This window comes from Serinus canaria, chromosome 18 (assembly GCF_022539315.1).
Source record: "Serinus canaria isolate serCan28SL12 chromosome 18, serCan2020, whole genome shotgun sequence".
Lineage (NCBI taxonomy): Eukaryota > Metazoa > Chordata > Aves > Passeriformes > Fringillidae > Serinus > Serinus canaria.
The window spans coordinates 8,108,565-8,126,380 of NC_066331.1; the positions used below are offsets into that span (position 1 = coordinate 8,108,565).

At 54.1% G+C, this 17,816-nt stretch overlaps 1 protein-coding gene across 5 annotated transcripts in view; it reads right to left on the reverse strand.

Annotated features, from left to right (window-relative positions):
- Positions 1-17,816, reverse strand: part of SEPTIN9 (septin 9) — a 156,041-nt gene that overhangs the window by 14,259 nt on the left and 123,966 nt on the right. For 4 of the 5 annotated variants that reach the window (XM_050981278.1, XM_050981279.1, XM_050981277.1 and 1 more), the window contains 3 exons: positions 4,483-4,674; positions 504-632; positions 11-92 (listed from right to left, as the gene is read on the reverse strand). In XM_050981278.1, coding sequence (XP_050837235.1) covers positions 11-92; positions 504-632; positions 4,483-4,674 — 403 coding nt within the window. Of the gene's footprint in view, positions 1-10; positions 93-503; positions 633-4,482; positions 4,675-12,272; positions 12,292-17,816 lie in introns of those variants that run through there. The other variant, XM_050981280.1, reaches the window with a different exon arrangement.

Below are 17,816 nucleotides of genomic sequence, written 5' to 3' on the forward strand. Positions count from 1 at the left end.
GGCAGCTCACCAGTTCTCGTTGTTGATGTGGTCCCCAAAGCCCGGCGTGTCGATGACTGTCAGCTTCATGCGAACCCCCTTCTCCTCAATCTCTGAAAGAGAGCAAAGCTGCTGTGTGAGGTGAGTGTTGATGGGTGCTCTGGCCAAGCCCACCCTCCAAATTCAGCTGCAGCGCTGGAGCTTGGTCCTGGGGAGAAATGCACCTTCACAGCTCCTCAGAGGCACAAAATCAGCCATCCAAAGGGATCCAGCCCCATATCCACCCTGAAGTGCCACTCCCACAGCCACCTCACTGGCCCCTTCCAACACAATTAACTCAATGCTGATGAATAAATAAAAACCAGATGTTTTCTCAGCCCTGCAAACATCTCTGGATGGTAAAAGCCAATTTAGAGAGATAAGAGTGGAGGTTTATGGAGGTCCAAAACTCTGTCAGTCCCCAGAGACACCAGGCAGAGCAGGACCTAAAGCCAAAGCAGCAGGTGGGACCTGCAGGGCCTCACCGTGAGTGATGGATTTGATTTCAATGGTCTTGGGGATCCTCTCCTCAGCAGTTGGCTGGACAGATTTCCGGCTGATCTTGGATTTGAAGAGAGTGTTGATTAACGTGGATTTCCCTAAGCCACTCTGACCTGGAAGAGAGCAGGATAACCCAGAGTCAGCACTCCCTGCTCTGTCAGGGGCCAGGGGATGGGGCTGCTGACAGACTCAGCCTGCACTGGATCTGCCAGAGGGAGGGAGGGAGGGAAGGACGAGGAGCAGCTGCTTCCCTGCAGCTCCCCCGAGCCAAGGAGCTCCAGTCCAGCCCAGTCAGGAGGATGCTGCAGGTACTAAAGCCCCTCCCTGGCTCCAAAGCAGCAAACCAAGAGCTGGTTCCCTGCATCCAGGCAAAATCCCAGCAACCCAAGGACAGGCAGACAGTGCTGGGGATGTTTGAAGAGCTGTGGTGATGCTCAGCAGGGCATGGGGACTAGGGAATCCCAGGAAAAAGCATCCCAAGTGTGCCTTCACTCTCCTGCAGTCTGCTCTGTCCAGTTCCACAGGGAAGGCTTTGGAGCAGCTTGGCAAGTCTTTATCTGGACATGGCTTACAGCAGCAACAATCCTACAAACCTCAGGCCTGCTGCATCTGCTGCTGCTTCCCTGACAGACTTGCTGCTGCAATCGGCCCAGCTGGCTGCACAGACACAGGTCCACGCCAGGAGCTTCTCTGAATCCCACAAACAACAGTCCAAGAAGCACATGAGATTCCACAACTTTAGAAAAACATCTTTTAAAAAAGCATTTTCATGCTTTATATCCCAGAGCTGATGCTGATCTGTGTGGAAAGGACAGCAGCAGCTCCTGACTCTCCAGGAACAGCTGTCCCATGAGCTTGGAGGACAATTTTTCCAGAGTACAGAAAACAGAATTAACTCTTCAAAACCCAGGGAGCAGAAAAAAAATTAACTCCTCAAAACCCAGGGCCCCCTGCAAACACTGCAGAGATCCTGCACACACTATGGGGACCCAATGAGCCCATTCTGCCAAGACATGTTACAGCCAACTATTATGGCATTGCCACCAGCATGTCCCTTGTCCCACAGAGTGTCCCTAAGCAGAGTCAGCAAGGGTTTCACCCACATTCTTCAGGGTCCTGGTCCATCCAGGCTGCCAAAGCAGCAACCAGCACTGGGCATTACCTCCTGGCATCACCCCACTCCCTGATCAAACAGAAATTTTACAGCTGAGTTTGCAACATCACCAATGGCTGCAATCCAGCACAGGAAAACTCTCTTTGACTGTCACTGTGGGGCTGTAAGAAACACAGGGAGCAGGCTGGGGGGAAGTGCTCCCAGTCCCCTGCTGCCTGAAAACACAGGGCAAAGCACTAACAGGCCTGGAGCTGGGCATGCAGAGCCAAAACAGAGCTCTCACTGCACCACTGCTCACCGTTCAATGGAGCACCTGGGGAGAGGGGGAGGCTGTGTGACTCTCTGGGGACAGGTGAAATCAGAGTGACACACTGGGGACAGGTGAAATCAGAGTCCAGGCAGTGGGTCTCTGCATTTGTGTCTGTCCAAGCTGCTGCAGCTGCACTGCCTGGAAAGAAGTGAGAGCCACCAGCAGCCAGGATGTGATGTCCCATTGGCACCACAGCCTCACTGAGCCACACTGGGGTGCAGCTAGGTACCCTAAGGGTGTGACACAGGCAGCTGAGCACAGAGCAGAGCTCCCTTCCAACAGCCCTGGTTTCCAGCCCACTGCCCTTCCCACAACTGAAATCCAGTGGGAAAATCACAGCTGAGCCTGGCCACCTCTGCTCTCCTTCCAGCTGCTTTGCACGGAAAACTGAATGCAAAAGATGTGCTTTGGGGTTGGGATTTTTAAAAGTTTAGACATTCCTCTTCATCTCTGCCACTTTAGAAGACAAGGGACTAAGCTGACCATAGCCTGCAGCCCCCTCTCAGCTCTGGCTGGGATTGTGAAACCCCTTTGAATGGGGACCTTGCTACAGTGGGGAAAGGGTTTTCACAAAGCCCCATCACAGGGACACGGTGAGGAGTGACCCCCGCATGGCAGTGATGCTCAATTCCCAGCTCCCCTGCAGAACAAGTCACCTCTCTCCTGAAAGGCAGAGATTGGAACAATTTCAGCTCAAGAACTCACAGGCTGGATGGGTGTAATGGAGCTAACCCCATCCCTAGGGAAGCACAGCAGGATGAGGGCTGGTTGCTGCCCCTTCCCCTGCTCCTCCTGCATCTTCTGGGAGGGCCAGAGCTCGACTTGTTTGTGCTGTCCTGAATTCCCAGCCTGTAAACAGCCAGCCCAGCTCCTGCCAAGGGCAGAACAATGTTTTCCAGGCACGCTGCAGCACAGGCCTCCATACCACACACAGTGCTGCCAAGGCAGAGCTGCTCCTGAACATCCCTCCCCATCTGCACAGCACACTGCTGAGGTGCTGAGGCAGCACAGCCTGCTCCTGGAGGGATGGGAGCCTCATCCAGCAGGGAAATGGGAGCTCAGCACAGGTAATTTCTCTTTCCCAGGACCAGTGCAGTGAATACTCTGTTTGCAGCAAAGAACTGGATTTGTTAAAATGCCTCCCAAGAAGTGGTTCTGATTTTTTGGAAGCTTTCTCCATGGCTTCAGGTCAAATGTAGTGTTCTTTTGAGGGTCTTTGTCTTTTAAGACAGAAAGTCTAAAATTCTCAGCATGCAGGGTTCTAACAGTTGTGCACTGACCAGCCTTGCTGTGATCACCCAGCCCAGGGAAAAAAACTTTCTTGCAGAGGGAATGAAAGTATCAGAATGGGAAAGGCTGAGCATCCACAGAGCTTGCTGGAAAGCTCCAGCACACCGAAATCTTTAAAGAATTAGCAAAACCTCTGGATCAGACCTTTCCACAACCCCAGGCAGACCTCCAGGATGCCCATTAAACCTGCAGCCTTACACAGCTCCTCCCAGGAGGATAAGGGATGGTGAGGCCCCATCACCACACCACTGGTCACTGCCTGGGATTTACTCCCCTCATCCCCTTGCAGCTCCCCTGGCAGACACAGGCAGGGAGAGCTGCCACCTGACCAGCCCAGCCCCAAGGAGCACGGCACAGCTCACACAAGAGGCTCCACAGCACCAGGTCAGACATTAACAGCTGGAAAAGAGTAGAAAAGCCTCATTTCTTTTCCCTTTTCCCCTTGGCTGGTGTCCCAAAGTGCCTGCCCAGCTCTCCAGTATTTTGAAGGTCAGTGGCTCTGCCATGCCTGGCTTTGGGGGCCTGGGGGCTGCAGGAGCACAGATCCTGAAGCTGCAGCCAGAGCAGCAGTGATGCAGCCAGTGGTAATTAGCCCAGGAGAGCTAATGAGCAGGAACCTGTGGGCAACAGGATTTGGGTACACAACCCTCCAGCCCTCCCTCCTTGCATGTAGACACTCTCTGGGACACCCTCATCCCTGCTGTGCCACCCTGCAGGTCTCCAAAGAAGCCAAATGACAGAGCTATGCAAACCCCTCCTGCTGCTCTTTATTTCCATCAGTAAATCACTGCTTTTAACATGTCTTCCCTGGTACTTGTAGCAGGGCTGCCTGAATACAAAAAACCTCACAAACAGGAATTTTACCCAAACTGCTGGAGGTACCAGCAGGGATGAGGGTTCTGGAACACCAGCAGCAGTACAGCCCCTTGATCCCTTAAATGTGCATTCTGACTGCTGAAACCAGGGCAGGACTTCCAGGAGAGCCATCAAGGGAGCTCTTGTGAGCCCTGACACTCCTCAAGGTGCTTTCCTCTAGGATGTGCCTATGGACCCCAAGATGCAGGAGGATGAGGACCACATCACACAGACAGCTTTAACCCCAGCTGACCCCAGGCCAGCTCCTCGGGAGCTCAGCTCCTTGCTGACTGCCAAGGCAGAGCCCCCAGCGCTGCTCCTGAGGAGGCTCCAAAGGGGACAAACGTTGTGGTGGCACAATGACAACACAATGAGCACAGGGGGAACAACTCACCCACAACCATGATGTTGAACTCGAAGCCCTGTTTCATGGCTTTCCTCCTCAGCTGCTCCAGGATGGCGTCAATGCCCACGTAGCCGAAGTCGGCAGCCGGCTTGTCCGGCCGCGCCGGCGCCGCCTGCTTGGGGCCGGCATCGCGCGGAGCGTCCGTCATGGCGGGAGCGTGGCTGGGAACGGCCTCTGCACCTGGGGGGACACACAGCCTGCTCTGAGATGCTGCTCCTGATGCCTCAGGTTCTAGCTTTTCTATTTTTCAGATTCTGTGTTGATTTAGTGTGTGGGTCTGAGCTTCATATGAGGGGATGGTGAGTTCTCTTCACAGAGTAGGGAGACAAAACAATTCCTTCTCTAGCTGGGCACCAAGGACAAATGATAAAGATTTCAGGCCCAAAAGCACAAACAACGTGGGCTGAAGAGAGAAAAATAAGAAGGATGGGACTTCATAAGCCAAAGCTGTAATTGCACAATTAACTCCAATATGCAAATGGAGCAGAACTTATAAAAGGACGAGACTGCATGACCAGTCGTCCATTTTTGTTCATCTGTGCTCTTGTACTGCCCAAGGTGTACCCATTAAAACCTTCTAATAAATCCCTTCTTTGTTCTTTAGCTCTGTCTAGTCTCTGTCCTAGGTCAGCCTTCACAAGGCATCACTCCTGGCAAGGAATCACAGGACCTGCCTGCTGCATCCAAAGCAGGAGTAAAGCACGTGCAGAGACTCACGGTACCAGCAGGCTGGGCGGGAGGAGGAGCGTGGGATTTTCCTCCACAAGAATTACATTAAATTTGGGGTTTTCTTTCTCTGTTTATTGTGTTCACTTGATCTCTGCCCACTCCATCAAACCTGGCACAGCAAAGGGATGCTGCTGGGGGGCTGTGAGCACACCAGGTCCCACTGCAGCCACAGAGCAGGACCCAGCTCCCAGAAAGTCCTCAGCCCATGCCTGGGAGTGACAAAGGCTTTTACCCCACAGCCCTGAGCCCAGGCACTGCTGTTAAAGGCTGGCAGACCTACACATCCCACTCCTCCACACCACTGAAATCACAGCACACACTGCTGGTGTGAACAACTCAGCCACGTTCTGTGGGGGGAGCTGGCTGGCTTTGCAGACACAGGCAGTCCTTGGCATCCACTGCCACGTGCCCTCCTTGAGCTCCAGCTGACGCAGATCAGAGGCTGCTGGCCCTGGCTTGTGGAAAACCCAACACATTTGCATCAAGACAAGCTGTGCCAGACAACACCCACACAGCCACGGAGCTTCTGTGGTCTCGCTCTCATTCTGTCCATATCTGCTCAGAAACCCAAACCCTTCAGCTTCCTTCTGAGACAGGCTGCCTGTCTCCCCTGCAAGATGCTCCAGCCTCACAAAGTCCTTCAGGAGAAGCAAATTTAAAACTACTGCCTCAGCCAACAGCTTTTTAAGGAAAAACAGGGAATTATCTATTCCTTGGCAGGCTGCTGGGAAGGACAAAGTGCCCCAAGTGCCCTGGGGTGATGTGGCCTTGTCCCCTGCCAGCCCCAGCTGCGCTGCATCACCCACAGCAAATATCCCAAAGGCAGAGTGAGCACAAGATCAGCTCAGTCCCCTGCAAGCTCCTGGAGGCATCAGCCACATGCAGCACGCTCCTGTGATGCAGGCACAGAGAGGGAGGTTTTAGGAAAACACACTTCTAAGAGCCCTCCCCACCCCAGGCTGCTGCTGCTCACTGCCTGGGTCCCTGCAGCCACCAGCCTAAGTGAGCATTTTGTTGTTGCTAAGTGTTTTGCAATGATTATTTATTATTCTTTAATCATTTATTATTATGAATGAAAACATTATTATTTGCAAAGTCCTCACCCCTCCAGACAGCAACACAGCTCTCAGCTCATCTCACCCCACTTATTCCTGGCCTTTGATGATGTGCTGCCTGCTTTTCTCTCCCTCCCTCTCTCTGTAGGAGTGTGGCTGGCCAAAGGGGCTCCTCCAAACACAAGCCCAGCATCCCTTTTCCTCTGGCTATCTCAGACTGGACCCTGCTGGGGTCTGTGAGGTGGAACTACACTCTTCCTGCAAGCACAGCACACTTCCACATGCTTAATATAGGCCAAGCAGAGAAAAAAGAAACAAAAAACAAAACCTAGAACTAATCCCAAAAACTGCTGGGTCACTTTGAACACTTTTTTCCAACCCTCAGTCCCAGCTGTGCAGCTGAGCATTAGTCAGAGAGCTTCTAGAGAGCAAAAATGCTGTCCCTGAGAGACATGGAAGCAACCCACTCCTCCTGGGAACCCCGCACATCTGGAACTGCACTGCCATGGGAGCAGAACCCTGTACAGCTGGAACTGCACTGCCATGGGAGCAGAAACATTGCACAGCTGGAATTGCACTGCCACGGGAGCATCCCACTCCTCCTGGGAACCCTGCACAGCTGGAATTGCACTACCACAGGAGCATCCCAGTCCTCCTGGGAACCCTGCACAGCTGGAATTGCACTGCCACAGGAGCATCCCACTCCTCCTGGGAACCCTGCAGAGCTGGAATTGCACTGCCACGGGAGCATCCCAGTCCTCCTGGGAGCCCTTGCACAGCTGGAATTGCACTGCCACAGGAGCATCCCAGTCCTCCTGGGAACCCTGCACAGGTGGAATTGCACTGCAATGAGAGCAGGAACATTGCACAGCTGGAACTGCACTGCCATGGGAGCATCCCAGTCCTCCTGGGAACCCTGCACAGCTGGAATTGCACTGCCACAGGAGCATCCCAGTCCTCCTGGGAACCCTGCACAGCTGCAACTGCACTGCCACGCTGCCCCTCACAAAGTCACCCAGTCCAGTGTGCCCGAGGCCTCACCACAAATCCCAAATTAGCCCCATTCCAAAATGGTAAGGCCAAAAGTAGCAAAAAAAATCCCTGCAGAACATTAAAAATAACCCCAACAAAACAAAAACTTAATCATGTGGAAAATATGCTGCCACCAGCAGCAACACTGGGTTATGCAATGGGTTTAACTCCTCCAAGCACCACTTGTGTGCATGGGACAGCCCAAAGGATAGGACAGCAAACTGGGACACTGGGCAGGTAAGGTGCAGAGAAATTAAGAAATTAAATAGAGCAGAAAGCCATCCTCCACTTGATAAAGGCCAGGAGCATCTCCAGCACCTCAAGGAGCAGTTGGCAGCATGCAGAGGGGCTGACCTGTCCCTGGGCAGGGGGATGTGCAGGAAAACTGTCCCCAGCTCAGGGAGCAGACACTCCAAACTGCCCTCAGCGGGAGGAGAAGGGCTCAGGGCTCACCAGGCTCCAGCCACACCAAAGCCACAGGAAGAGCAGCACCCCTGTCAGGGCAGCCCATGTGCTCCAGCAGGTCTGTGGGGAACTGTGATTTAAAGCACCTGGGTCCTGACTGGGGAAAAACACAATAAAATCAGTATATTGCAGCTAGGAGTGTCTGCAGGACAGCAGGGATGCAAAGCCACCAATGCCCCAGCAGCACCAGCAAACTCCCAAGGGAAATGTCACAATTCAAATGTGCAATTTTTTTTTCAGCTTTCCAGCACTGAGATGGTCTTTTCTTAGCAAAAACTCGGCTCCAAGGGGTTTGTGCCAGCAGAAGGAGGGTGCAGCCAAAGCACAGGACCACTCAATGGCACACAGGGATGCTGTGCTGGGTAGCAGGGAGTACTCCCAGGAAACACTTGTCTAAAAAATAAAGGTCTTAGAAATAAATTGCAGAATAGCAGTGGGTGCCTGGGATGTATCATGGGCACAACCTGGATTTGTGTGACCTGCTGTGCTCTGAGGGGATGATGTCAAACCTGTGGTGCTGTCAGAGCCAGTGTCACCAAGCTGACCCTTCTGGAGCACTGCAAGGAGGGATAGGTTAACAAACACCCCATTACTGTCTGAAATCCTTGAGTGCCACCGAGTCCTTGGCAAGAGCAGGACCAGACCTCACATGATTCACCACTGCCACCTTAACCCAACTGCTGTCCCTCACACAAGGGGCTGTCACTTCACTGATGGGGAAGAGAGCTCAGAGCCTGCAGCTCTCTCCTGCTAAAGTGTTCCTGGACAAACATCGAGCACATGGGAACAAGTGCTTGTGCCATATTTAGACCTTTCTCTGCCAGGGAAACCCTGTCCATGTGGGCACAGGAGATGTGGAGATGGCCAGGGCAGCACTGCACCAAGCAGGGACAGGCCAGAGCTCTGGCTCAGGCACGGCTGACTCAGGACAGCTGCTCCAAAGTTGATTTTGCCAAAGGCTTGGGGCTGTTGCTCTATAATTGATGCATGTCAGACACGAGCCAAAGCCAACATCTGTGAAGCAGCAGATGAAAGCCACCCCACGGGGAACGAAGCCCCTGGGAGCCCCCCAGGGACCCTCCTGCTCCTTCAGCCAGCTGGATGCTGTGTGCTGTGGGATGGGCTTGGCCAGGGGCTGCTGGAGCTGCTGTGCCATGAGGCTGCCACAGCCCAGGACACTGCAGGCAGGGCATGTGAGGACAGCCATGGGCTCCCCCAAACCCCAAAGCCAGGGGCTGGTAATCCTCCCTGAGGGTCTGGGGCTGCACTGCAGACACACAAGGGTTAAAGCAACCTTGCTCTAACCCTTGTGGGGTTAAGGGTTAAAGCACCCTTGCTTTAGAGGCTGAACTAGGAATGTCTCACCCACCCCACCTCCTGGCTAAACCCAGCAGCCCCATGCTGTGCTGGCATCCTGGGAGAGCAGGGTTGGTCACAGATCTGGTGCTCAGTGGCTGCACAGAGAAACCCGAGAGAGACCAGGAGGCTGCACCTCTGCCATGGCCTCCCATCAACAGATCCAAACCACTGCACACTCTAGGGATGCACACACAGTCAATGCCAAAATGGCAATGGGTGGGGAGTAAATCCAGAAAACACCCTTTGGATCCTGGGAACACCCAACACTGGCCACCTTTCAATGATGCTGCAAACAGGCACCCAGAAGAGCAGGACACTGTGGATAACTTCCCTTCCCTCCACTCAACAGATGCTGCAAATACCATGGGCTTCCAGATTTGTGGGATGGGTTTGTGCAAACACAGAGAGCAGGTTCAGAGCAGTGAACAGTGGTGTATCAGGGTGTGAAAGCACAGCCTACCAAGCTGAATATCCATGGATGTTTTCACAGAAGTGTGAACCACCTTAACCTTTCAAGTTTTGGGAGCATCTCTCTTGGAGAATCGTGCCAGTAGGATGTCACAGAGACATCTGTAGCTCCAAAGAGAGAATCTACAGCTCCTGGCTAAGAACAGCTGGCTGTGGGGACTGTGGCACGTGCAGCCTCCAGGGCCTCTCCCCTTGGCACACTGAACCAGTGACCACAGGCTATGGAAACGGATCCAGCCTGTGGAGGAGGTGGCAGAGACACAGCTCTCCCTTCTGAGGGGACGGAGGAGTCTCAGCAAAGCCAGGACTGGATGTAATCCCAGCATGGCCCAGGCACTGCTGGTTTTTTTTCAGCTGCCACAGGAGCCCCCTGGTGCTGAAGGTGGCAGGTCCCTGCTGGATGTGTGGGTGCCATGGAATGTGAGGCACAGCTCACTCCAAAGCTGAGGTGGCTCAGCCTGGCACAAAGCGCCAGTGCCACAGACCCCTGCAGCACCAAACTGTACCTAATTAATAATAATTCCTATTACTCAGCTGCAATCACCAGCACCTGGATGGCATTGCCAGACCCAAGCTGAGTCTGTCCCTTGCACCCCTGAGCATTGGGCTACAGTTTCAGGCTGGCCACCAGCCCAGGCCCTCCTACCAACCAGTTATGTTTCCTTCTCAGCTTGCATTTTCACCTGGGTGCCAACAAACACGACCCAGAAACAGCAGAGTGTCTTTAACTCCTCTTCATTAGACCAAACCCACCCAAGAGCTGTCAGAGAGGTGGCCAGGTGGTCCTGAGAATGCAGGATGCTCCATGCTTGAAGCCTTTTACTCGTGTGGGCAATAAACCCCTTTCAGAGTTTAAAAAAGGAGGCAATGGTCCTGCTGTGGTGTGAGGGCTTCCACAAGCAACCAGCCCTGAGCCACAAGTCAGGGGCACACATCACATGTGGGTCGAGCTGTGCCTGCCTGCCACGTGCTCTTTCGTCCTCCCTCACTCTGTGCTTCCCCTCCGGAAGCCCAGCAGTCCCCTGCCCTCTGCAGCTCAACTCTCCTGGTTCTTTTATTTACAAAAGATGGATGGATGCTCCCCATCACTGCTTCCCTTCCCATCTTAAACGCCCTGGCTGCTGCAGGCTCTGCTCAGCGTTTCGGGGCTGGGATGCAGGAGCCCATCCGAGGGGTCAAACCGTGGTGCCAGCTCCACAGCCTCGAACTGCTGCCTGTGGCTCCCGGATGTGGGGTGACGCTGACCACCAGGCTGACCACCACCCTTCCCCGGTCAGACACGTGTGCAGCACAACCCACAGTCTGACATTCTCATTCCTCCAACCACGTGAGACAGCAGCTCTAAACCACTTAAAAAACCTGCAAAGAGTTGTTAGGCTGTTTTCCTCCATGTTTAAAAAGGAGAAGATTTTCATGAACAACTTCAAGTCTCACCTTGGGTGTGCAGAGATCTCTGGCCATGTGGCCCCTCTGATCACCCTCTGTAAGGAGCTTCTTCCCCTGGATCTGGAGCAAAGCTGATCCCAGAGCAGCCCTCCCTCACTGGGAGCACCCCATTGAGAGGAACCTTCCTGCACACAGATCTCAGCAGAAGCTGCTCCATCAACAGGCCCCTTGTAGCCCACGCCAGTGGCCAGCACAGCCCTTGCTCCCTGCAGACAGGCTCAGGGTGCCTGTGCCCAGAAGGGTCCAAAGACACCCACAAAACTGATTCCATGGGGGCTCTGAGGATGGGATCCACTCCCACGCCTGTCCACCCAACCTGGACAATGGTACTTGGCCCAGAAGGGACACGGGGACCCTCCCCAGCCCCCAGCCAAGGGACAGCACCCTTCACTCCTATCACCACTGCTCTGCAGAGCTCTGTGCTGTGTAAACAAAGAACCAGGCAGCCATCCCCACACTCAGCTTGTCCAGACAGCGCTGCAGAAGGAATGAGCCGGCCAAGCCCCAAGAACGGGCACTGGTCAGGGCTGAGTGTGCCCAGAGCCCCCGGGCTGTGCTCGGGACTGATGCCCCCGTCCCACGAGGCACTGACTGCAGCCACGGCAAAAAAAAAGGAGCAAGCCAGAGGGATTCACATCTTGGGGCTGCAGCTCAGCTTTTTTTATTCCCCTTTTTAATTTTTTTCCGCTCGGTTTTGTTCTTTGATTGGCAGGGTGGTATGGATTTTTATTTAATTTCTTTGTTTGTTTCTGTCGTTTTCTTTCTTTACCAAAGGCAGCTGCGCCCCAGACGCCCCGCGAACCCTTCAGCGGGGGCAGCACCCAGAGCAGGGCAGGGGACCAGGGGGACCCCACAGGGGCAGGGCAGGGGACCAGGGGGTGCCTCCCAGGCAGGGCAGGTCTTGATCTATTGATCTGCACTGCTCCCGGACAATGCCGGCAGCGCGGCCAGGCGGCGCCGAGCTGCGGCCTCTCCTGAGGGGCACGGCGGCGGCTGAAGGGGCCGAGGCCCGAGCCCCCCGCAGCACCCGCTGCCCTCACCCCGGGCATGCCCTGCCCCGGCCGGGAACCCCCACACTGCCCTCCGTGAGAACCGCGGCACCTACCTCCCGCCCTCTCAAGCCCTTCCCCAGGATAATTCACCTCAAAAAAAGCGTTTCCCCACCACCATAATCCCCCCTGCGCTGCCCCACGGAGCCCCCGCCCTCGGGCAGCGGAGACTCACCCGCGGCGGCGGCGGCTCCGGCAGCCGGTGGCTCCCGCTTCCTCCCGCGCTGTCCTCCGCCTCCTCCCCCATCGCCCTTCCTCCTCCTCCTCCTCCTCCCCCATCACCCTGCCTCCTCCCCCTCCAGCCCGGCCCGGGGGGATGGAGCCTCTTCCCGGGAAGTTGCTTCGCCCCCGGGCGGTTTCCATCCCCCTGCCGCTCCGGGCCCGGCCGGGCCCAGAGGGGCCTGCAAGGGGCGAGAGGAACAAGAGTTCGGGGGCTCGTCCCACCCCGGCTCCACGCAGGAGGCGCGGGGAACCTTCCACGGCAAAGAGAAACTTCCACGGCAAAGGGAAACTTTCAGGGCAAAGAGAGAAGCTGGGGCAAGCCGGGCAGCGCCGTTCCAAGAGGAGCCCAGTTCACCCACTGCTCCAGGGCCAGGGTCTCATCCACATCCCCATCCCCGAGCCCAGGGAAGCCTTTTGCTTCCCAGCATCCCGAAATTCTCCAGCAGAGCCCCAAGGCAGTCGCGGGTGGGTGTGAGCGCTGGGAGCGTGGGCTCGCTTTGCTCTGCAGCTGCATCTCACATCTGGCAGGACAAGATGTCAACCCACCCCCACGGGCATGGCTGCTCTCTGAAATTATATCAGTGAAGCTGAATGAAGAAATTAGCTGCCTCCACAACTCCTTCCTGCCTTATACCTTGATCAGAGAATGTCCCAGCCCTCTCCCAGCAGCGGAGGGAAGGGCCAGCCACAGGAGGGAAGCTGGGCTGCACCACTTGTCCCTGCTCCCTCCAATGCACACCCTGTTGTGGGGTGATGTCCCCTCTATGATGTCCAGCAGTGCTGTTGGCATTCTCTCCTGTCACAGCCAAGGTGAAGCCAACCTCCCTCTTTTGGGTCTGACACCTTACTTTGCCCTGCCCTATGACCTCAAGACTTTCTCCCTGCTGTTCCCAGATTTGCATTCCCGGAGAAAGGCCTGCAGGTGATGAAAGGGTTAAGACAGATGTGCACATCTGCACTCTTCAACACCCAGAGGACTCCCTTTCCCACGAACAGCCCCTGCACAGCCTGCAAGCCCAGGGCTAGTACTTGCACTCCCTCTTGGACCTGTTACCAGCATCACCAGCCTCTGCCACACTCCTGCACTTGATGCAAGCCCTGCCACCTGTGCCAGTGGCACCACAGCCACCCCTGCTGTCTCCTGCCTGTGGCTGTAGTGTGCCTGTCACCTTCTCTCTCTGTTTCTGCACCACCAGCAGTGGCAGATCTTCCTCCACCCAGCACAGCCACTCCACACCAGGCTGGCAGCAGCCCTCCCCAGCACGCTGGGCTGGCAGCAGCCCTCCTGTGATGCCCAGCAAGGCTGGCACAGGCTGCTCTGCAAACCACGGGTGCTGTGGGTCTTGTCTTGTGGGACAAGACCCACATCCCCCACTTCAGCAAGTACCAAAAATAGCAATTTCTGAGAAACCTTCACCCAGCACCCAGGCAGGAAACCCAGCCTCAGTCTGCTGATGCTGCAGCTGCATGCAGATTTCTGCCAGATTACACCACTTTTTATGACTTATTAAAGCTCTAACCCCTATCAATGGGCATTAGTGTTTTAATCTTGCTAATCTCCAGGAAAATCTATGCTAGATGCCAAACCAGGCTTGCCCCAGTAGCAGCTGGGTCTGTTTGCAAGTCACTCCAGCCTTGTTTTAGCTGGAGAAAGGCAGGAAAAGGCTGTGCTGAGCTCACTTAGGTGCTGTGCTTGCATAAAGAGTCACGGGAGGATCTCAGGTGTGATAGCTTCCTGTCCCTGTCATTAAGTTGGCCACATCTGTGGCTGTGCAGAAGTTAACATCAGCACAGGGCTCACGTGCCCAAACTGAGACCAGCAAAGGGGTGAACACAGCATGCTCAGCCACGTGAACCAACTCCTCACTCCTCTGAGTGAGGAGTTTTAATTTTTAATTTTTTAATTTTTGTCTGATTGAAATCATGGGCATACTTTAGCCTTGCTTGTGAGGGAATAAAAATAACCATGGAAAAGTTCTCCCCATGGTCACTGAAGCTCTGCAAAGATATTTCACAGAAACATACTGGTTTTGTTGAAAGGGACCTTAAAAAGCATCTAATTCCAATCATGGGCAGGGACACCCTCCCCTAAACCAGGTCCAACCCAGCCTTGGACACTTCCAGATATGTGACAGCCACAGCTTCTCTGAACACCTCCTGCCAGGACCTCACCACCCTCACGGAAAAAAATAGGGCACGTGGGAACTCAACACTGTGTACAAGTTGTTTCCCATAGTAATTAACAAAAAATATTTTGTTTCAGCTCCTATCTCCTCCTCCCTAGGAGCAGCAGATGGTGAGCCAGCAGCTCCAAAGGACAACAAAGTGTCATCCCTGGCTCACAGCAAGTGTGGCAAGGCTTTGGGAGTGCTGCTGGTCCCCAGGACGGCTCTTGGGGACTTGGGGGCGTTTGCACACAGGAGGCACTCACAGAGTGACAAACCCCTGTAAGAACAAATCCCAGACAAACTCTGGGATTTGTTCTTACAGGAGCATCTCCATTCCTGTGAGGAGAACAGGGCCCTGCCTGTGCCTCTCCCACAGCTCATTCCTGGCTCTGAGCACAGGCAGGACCGACAGGCAGAGGAAGGAAGCAGCTCCCAGTGCAGATCAGCTGGAGAGGGATTAAATGACTCGCCCTGGGTCACACAGAAATCTTCCAGCAGAGCCAAGAACTGGATCCAAATCCCCTAATTAAGGGTTTTAAAATCACAAACTCATTGTTCTTCTCTTAGAAAAACCTCATAATCAGAGCTAGGAGCAATTCTAACAAGGCCTATTGCTGTTGTAAGTTGTATCAAGGGATTTGAACTAACTACAGATCCAGCTTTTAGTCTTGCAACTAATCTGAAATGTTGAGGAAGATTCCTGTCTGGTTTACACAATCCAATCTCTCCTGATTATGGGACATCCCTGACAGTGAAAGTAGGTCCCCATGTCACAGCCACACTGTGCAGGGCTGGTAGGGCTCACTGGAGAACACTCAGGGGTACACCAATGAGGGTTTCAACAGTCCCTGAGTTTTGGGGACAATCCCAACCACAGTCCTTTGCAGCAGAAAACTGCCCAGCAGTGGGGCTGAGCCCCAGCAGCCCTCCTCTGTGCTAGGCAATGCTCTGCCCTCAGCCAGCTCCAAACACAAATCCCCAGCTGTGAGGCATAACCAAGATCTGCAAATGAAGGCAGCTTCACCAGACTATCCAGCCTGTGGGCAGACCTGCCAACAAACTCCCTTCATCCCAAGCTGCACAGCTCCTAAGAAAATATCAAAGACCTTGGGCACAGGCAGAACAAGCAGGACATGTTCTCTCCAGGAATGCTGAATTTCCAATTTTACTGCACCTCAGCAAGCCCCAGTTAAAAGTGCACCGTTAAGGCTTAGGAAATAATTTTTATTCTTTCAATATTGCTGCAATGCTGACTACCTGCCAGTCCCCAGTGACTGTGACAGACAGATGGAAATTCTGCCAGCTATATTTATAATCTCAGATCAATAGCAGAATGAAAAGCATATCCAAAGACCTTGATAGAGCACCAGCAAACTCAGTGGAAAGTAGGATGACCGAGAAAAGGACACAAGCTTGCAGATCACAAGACCAAAAGTTAATTCTTTTTAGCACTGAAAGAGACAGCATCACCTCTAGCAGGAACAGAAAGGATCCCCCAGTGCCAGGAACAGCTAAAAATGACGCCAAAGGTTTTCTAAGAGCCTGAGTGCAGGACTGCAATGTTACCACCTGGGGAGGGCTCTGGCAGGCAGCCACCATGGTCCCTTCAGCATGGGCAGGGTAACTCCCAGAACATCTCTGAGACCCACAGACCAATGACATTTCCCCCCCTCTGGCTGTAGTGAACTCCCAAGTCCATGGATAATGCAGATTTTTTTCTTTTAAGCTGCCTGGTAGCTCCTCTGAGCAGCCCATATTGGACACACCTCTGCAGGTGTCCCAGCAGTTCCTCCATGAAAGCAGCTCTTTGGTGGCTTAAATCTCCATTGAGAGAGAGAGAGAGGGGAGTGAAGCAGCAGTAACAAGGGGTGCAGGCACTGCCAAGAGCACCCCAGAGCCCTCCAGAGCTCAGGGAATCCTGAGACAGCACAGGGAGCAGCCACCCCTCCGTGCCTTGCCCAGGAGCAGCACCCAGACCCTCCAACATCACTGCACCATGGCTGTCCTGCTGAACCCACACTACAGCCTGGAGTGCCCCAGCTTCCACCACACCAGAACCCAGAGTCTGCTCCAGCTGGACATCTCCAAGCCTCTCCCACTGTCCAGGAAGGAAGGAAGGAATTGTTTCACACGCTGTCACCAACCATCACGCGCAGCTGGCACCACGGCTTTGGCGTGAGTCACCCTCTCCCTGGGGAGGCCATGCCTCAGTTCCTGGTGTCACATCCCAGCAGTGCCCCTGCAGTAGCCTCCCTTCCTCTGGCACATTCCTCCTGCAGAGGATCTGCAGGCGGGAGGCTCCTCACCGTGCTTGGGCAATCCAGCATTTTCCAAAAGGGAGCAGGCTTTGCTAGGAAGGCACTCCACAGTCAGAAATATTTGGAAAAAGAAAGAACCTCAAGAAAGAAAGAACCCAAAGAAAATAAAAGAACTGAAAGAAAGAACCCCATTCCTGCCAGATTTCTTTTCCCTCACAGGGGGGCATTGGTTGGGGCACTGCCCTGCTGGTTTGCACAGACCCAAAGCACACTCAGCATCTTGAGGCACTGCCACAGCCTCAGCTCTGAGCACAGGTTTTGCTCAGCAGGGACAGGTCTGCCTTGGCACCAAAACACTGCTGCTCAAATCCCTGGGCCAGCTCTGCAGATGGCATGGCCCAGCCATGCCCAAGGAAACACACTTGGCTGCTTAGGAGCAATCCTCACCCCTCCTCCTCAAGGGCATCATCTGCTCCCTCAGACACCCCCACAGATTATCACAAAGGACAAATTATGCCCAAAAAGGGTAAAGCAAAACTCTGCACCTCACTCCACCAGACCCCTGTATCCTGCCCTGTGGAGAGAGGGAAGCAGATGGAGCCTACACAGAACTCACACACCAAGGAGCCCCTCAGAGAGCCCCCCCACCACTTCTGCTCCTCTCACCACCAGCAGCAGGGGCAAAGCAGGCCCAGCAGCAGGGGCAGAGGATGAGTTTGGTGAAAAGAAATCACCTTTGCAAAGGAAAACAGCAGAGAGTGAAAAAATCAACTGCCTGAGTCACCCCAAACTTGTTCAAGCAGTTTAAATCATTTCACCCCAAAGTGGCATCTCCTCTCTAGATGGGGAGATGCCCAGGCAATGACATCCCTGTGGGTCACAGCAACCCCCTGGCACAAACCAAGCTGCAAAGAAGCTGCTGGGGTGCCCTAACAGTCCCTGCAGTCCACGTGCAGGGATACACGTCCCTGCAAGCTGCATATAATAGCCCCTTCTCCATCCTTTGTCTGCTGCCTCTTTTTAAACCTATAAACATTTGGAGGTAAAGAAGAAAGAATTTAGGGCATCCTA